Below are 4,652 nucleotides of genomic sequence, written 5' to 3'. Positions count from 1 at the left end.
CGAGTATTTCTTCCTTTCTGTACAGTAGAAGAAACAACTCCCCCTGCTAGCACCATTCCAGAGCAATCTGGATAGTACAGTGTAGTGAATTCAGCAATGTGCCCTCAGCAATACCTTTCAACTCTACGTTTTAAAGTGAAATACTTTGTGCAGATAAAGCAGAATGAGAAAATTAAAGAGGGATTTGGGGGTGGTGTGGAGGAGTGATTAGAAAGATAATAATTCAACTTTAACCTGCTTGAAAAGATAGCTAAGAAAGCCAATCTGAAATCTCTTAAAAGTTTGGGACGTGTCATGGTCCACCGGCCACAGAGCTGAAGGAAACAATCCCACAGCACCTTTCCTGTCCGTGTGCTGTGTGCAACCATCTCCTCACCTCTTTAATATTGACCTTGACTTTCCAAGGGTTGTTTATGGTGCCTATTACTAGGACATACAGGCACCTCTTGTGGTTTCCCACTGTAAATACCAAGAGAACAAAACACTCTGATTTATTAATCAATTAATTAGATACAATGTATTTATGGCTACCACAGGCCCACAGTGATTTGTTTTAACAAAGCACTAGGCTGCAGTGAGAAACAAACTGACTCAGTGTGTCAGTCCCTCTTCATAAGGAGAATCCTCTTTCTTTCTAAGCAAAGACAGTGACCATTATTTAATGGAATGGTTAACGTTTCCGCTGAAATTTGAATTTGTAAATAGCTGGACCATTTGTTGTCTCTTTCTTCACCTTTACTTTATGAGTTTTGTCCTGGAAAAAAGAACAAGAAAAAAAATATTTGCTGGCATGTAAGGTAAAAAAGAAAACAACCCCACTCTCACATAAATAAGAAAGTCCTCTGTCTGGGACTGACAAGGCATTAGTAAAACATGGTCACTTTCCACTGTTTAGGTGGGAATTATATTTCTGTCTGCTCTTTCTGCCTTCAGGTTGTCAGGCACAATCTCTTTTGTTCACAAGCACCAGTGAACAGTGAGTCCCACTGAGGCAAATAATTGTTTTGGTCATTGGGATTTTTAAGATCTTCTTGTAACCTACACAAATGGTTCCTTGCCTTTGCTACTTGAAAGTGTTAATTTACTATTGGAAAGGTGGCAAGAGTATTTTAGACAAGACTTGTGAGCACCGTTTCAAAGGTCTTTGTCCTTGCTGACATGGTAAGCTGGACTAGCAGATATCACTGACTAGCCATGGCACAACTGGAATGCTTCATCTCCTCGCTTTTTCCATACTAGAAGAGGATTACTTAGTTTTAGGAGTTATCTGGTAGTGTTAGTGTAAAATCAGACTGAAGAAATGCATACACACAAAACCAGTCCTAATGACCTTAACAAAACAGATTCAAAGGACCAGAACTAAATCCCTCACCAACAGATCTTTACGTGTCTGGATTTTCTGTGCAATAACAAACATGGCCTTTTCTCTTTCAATGCGCTGCTTCAGGAGGTCGTACTGATTCTTCCTCTGCTGGGCTAATTTCTGGAGGAGGAAAAAAAAAGTGTTTTTAAGACAGAGAGGAACAAGATGCTGTGGTCTGTAATGGTCCTATTCTGAGGCACTTGGGCCTCACAAACATTTTTTACTTAAGCATAATCACATTAAAAAATGCTGCTTCAATTCCATGGTTAATTTCCACAGAACTCTTTTAATATCCTGATTCTCATGCTAGAAGTTTTCTAGTTTACCTTATTCAGTAAGTGTCTGGAATTTCATTCTTCTAAATCCTCTGAATTTCAGTGTTGAGTGCAAAATAACATTTAACTCCCTAATGAAAACCCAGTTTATCCAGGTGGGGGGCAGGGAAGAGAAAAAAAAAAAGACCAGAGACCAGTTCCTGAAGTGCTTAGAAATTGCACAGAGGCCTCCCAAAATGCAACTTGTTTGGTCACGTTTGCCTACTAAGAGCGGGTGGCTTTCCTAGCACAAAAGTGGTATTACTGCAGGTGTGATTTAAGTAATTAAATTAAGGAGAACAGATCCCAACATGCTTAAAATATGACTCAGACATTTAGAGGAGAAAACTTGTCAGTCTACAACTTGTCCAACTGCTTTCCTGACAAGGCAGACTGAGAAATCTGGCAAGAAGAAAGGGACTACAGGGTGTTTGTTATCTGACATCTGATTCAGAAAACAACAGGTTACAAATTTACTAATCAGCAATTTTAGACAACTTTATTTTTACCTTTCGCATAGCAACTCAAGCTTACAGCACTGCCCAATATCTCTAAACTAATTAAGTGGTATTTACAGTGGTATTTAAAGCCAAGTGTAGCTACTTCTAGGACAGAAGTGCTGATATTAAAACATCAGAATCAAAGTTGATTGCATAAGCAATTCATCCCAAAGGATCATGAAACACCTTGAATTAGGAAAGCCTATTAGTGAGACTATAGCTTAAATGTCTTTAAGAAGAAAAGGGGGGGAGACAAATCCTGAATCTAAAGCAACTTCAGGCTCAGAACCTAATTGAAAAATAGCAAGAGATCAGAAACGCAACAACAGACACATCTGTGTTGGAATAAGCTGCTTCATATTTGGCAGGGCAAGGGTTTCTGGGGAGGTGTGAGGGGAAACTTAACAATGGATGCTGCAAAAATTACACAAAACTGCAGCAATCTAATGAAAAGATAGCCCCATAGGTGTATGTCATGTAACAGAGGAGAAATATATCCATTTTGCCAAGGAAACTGCCTCATCAGATCTGTACCATCCCTTTCTGGCCCACAGGTCACAACCCTTGATTTACAATCCACAGGGGACTTGGGATACAACTGAACAAGTCCTCCATGTCGGTCCAGGAGAAGAGCTAACTGTAGGCTCCAGGCACTTGATGATGAAGTGACATCCACTACAGCTTTGTGTCACTAATAAAAACTCTTAAGAGAACAGAAAACAACTTTATTCTCCTTAGCAACAGTCCAATGAATCCTCTTTAGTACTTATCATATAAAAGATGTAAAACGTTAAGAGAACTCTAATGCAAATAGTGGCTGTACAAGGCACCTTTAAGTGGGCAGGATCAGTAGCTCCTTTCAGTGTCTCTCTCTGCAGCGTTGCAATGGTCGGTCGGTTGTACACTCTGTCTACGAGCTCTGGAACAGTATCCAGGTGAGTTGCAATATCAAACTCCTGAACTGTAACAAAAAAAAAGAAATCTAGGAATAAACTGACATGGACTTCTTGGACAAATGCTCAGCAAACCTTCCAAACGTGTAGCTTAAGTACAGTCAGCAATGGAAGCCCCAGGAACATAGCTCCTGTGGTCTTATCTAGTAATCAAAAGAGATTCCTAGAGCACCCGAATTATTATTCCTGAAAAAATAAAATAATCTTTTTTTTATGATAAAGATTATCATAAATACAGCATAAAGAAAGCACCACACTATTTTAAACAGCCTACGATAAAGCATCACAGGACAAGTTTTTCCAGACAAAACCTTTTTAAATCTCACCTTCTTTTTTGGTGTCAAAAAAGAAGATGTGCTTGTTGGGCTTCTTCCCGTCAGCATCCAGAAGATGGAGCTCCGACTTCAGCCGCTCGATTTTCTGCAGGAAAGAAAAGTTAATCTGCTTTGCCAAACATCCCTATCAAGATAATAATGTCTCCCTGAAGTAAATTCCTGCTTGTTTCTCAACAGTAAGTTATCTGCATATCAGATTTCTCTAAACATAAACGCAATAGCCAACAACAAAATAACCACAATGAAAAGAACAATTCCCAGCAAATTGGAAAACACTAAAAAAGTGAAGCATTACCTTGGCTTCTGCCACTCTTTTCATTTCCACGTATTTAATATCCTGTGTCCTCATCAGTTTCACCTGTTCGGGGGTGACTTCATCCTTTGGCTGCTTTATTACATGAACTCCATCCTAAAACCAGAGAGAACAGAGCACTTACAGGCAGACACCATTCTAGCTGTAGTCTGCTATGGGTCCTGATAAGACTTTTTGTCTTTTGCCTCTCATTTTCTTCAAAGCCTTCCAGAGGCACCAAACCAAGTCTGCTGATTTATTTACTAATTCACAGATTAAAAACAAAAGAAGGTAGGAAAAAAAAAGAATGTTACTTAGAGCAACAAAGTGTAACCCTGCTTGAAGGCAACTTAGATTCTCACCTTGAGTTCTGTACGTATCATTTTAAAGTAGAACTCGTCAGGATTCTTGTCCAGAGCTTTCTTTTGAAGTGCCCTGAGGGCATTCTGTTTCCTGTGATAGTCACTGGAGGTAAAAAAAATAAATACATTTAAAAGCCAGAAGTTGTTCAGCAGTTTCTACATGTTCACACTCCCTGATGATGCCCAGTCCTTCAAAGCGATGCTCAGAACTTTGAGACAGCAGACAAGGCTGCACATGGAGAGCTGGAAACCAACAAAGGGCTTCAGCTTTACAGTTTATTCCTTAAAGCAGAGGTGGAAATGAGCAGTGCCCAGCAGCAGCGTCAGAGGGGTCGGGGACAGGCGCTCAGGCAGCGTGCGCGGGTCACCGTGAGGCTCAGCACTGTGAGATCTCCCACAGAACCAGCCACGACAGATGGAAGGCAGCGCTTTCCGGTTCTGTACTAATCACGGTAACGATTTTGTGAGCCCTGGGCCCTCCGTGTCCCCTGTCGCCCTGACTCAGCCCCGGGGACACTGAGCGCGGCGGCCCC

At 40.8% G+C, this 4,652-nt stretch overlaps 1 protein-coding gene across 1 annotated transcript; it reads right to left on the bottom strand.

Moving 5' to 3' along the window:
* Window positions 1-459: 459 nt before the first annotated feature.
* Window positions 460-4,219, bottom strand: UTP11 (UTP11 small subunit processome component). Its single transcript, XM_010164637.2, has 6 exons — window positions 4,120-4,219; window positions 3,761-3,874; window positions 3,457-3,550; window positions 3,008-3,138; window positions 1,373-1,483; window positions 460-754 (listed from the first exon to the last, which is right to left on the bottom strand). The coding sequence occupies exons 1-6, from the start codon at window positions 4,138-4,140 to the stop codon at window positions 671-673; spliced, it is 555 nt and encodes a 184-aa protein (XP_010162939.2). The 5' UTR covers window positions 4,141-4,219; the 3' UTR covers window positions 460-670.
* Window positions 4,220-4,652: the final 433 nt, after the last annotated feature.

The sequence above is a fragment of the Antrostomus carolinensis genome, unplaced genomic scaffold (assembly GCF_000700745.2).
Source record: "Antrostomus carolinensis isolate BGI_N321 unplaced genomic scaffold, ASM70074v2 scaffold29093, whole genome shotgun sequence".
Lineage (NCBI taxonomy): Eukaryota > Metazoa > Chordata > Aves > Caprimulgiformes > Caprimulgidae > Antrostomus > Antrostomus carolinensis.
Note: the sequence above shows the minus strand (reverse complement) of the source record. Positions and strands in the feature narration are given on the sequence as shown.

Excerpts from the sequence above, each read along its gene's own strand:
- UTP11 (XM_010164637.2), bottom strand. The coding sequence starts at position 4,140 with ATGATACGTACAGAACTCAAG. Across the intron at positions 3,875-4,119 it reads TGATACGTACAGAACTCAAG|GATGGAGTTCATGTAATAAA; the intron begins GTGAGAATCTAA and ends CTCTGGTTTTAG. Across the intron at positions 3,551-3,760 it reads AAAGAGTGGCAGAAGCCAAG|AAAATCGAGCGGCTGAAGTC; the intron begins GTAATGCTTCAC and ends TCTTTCCTGCAG.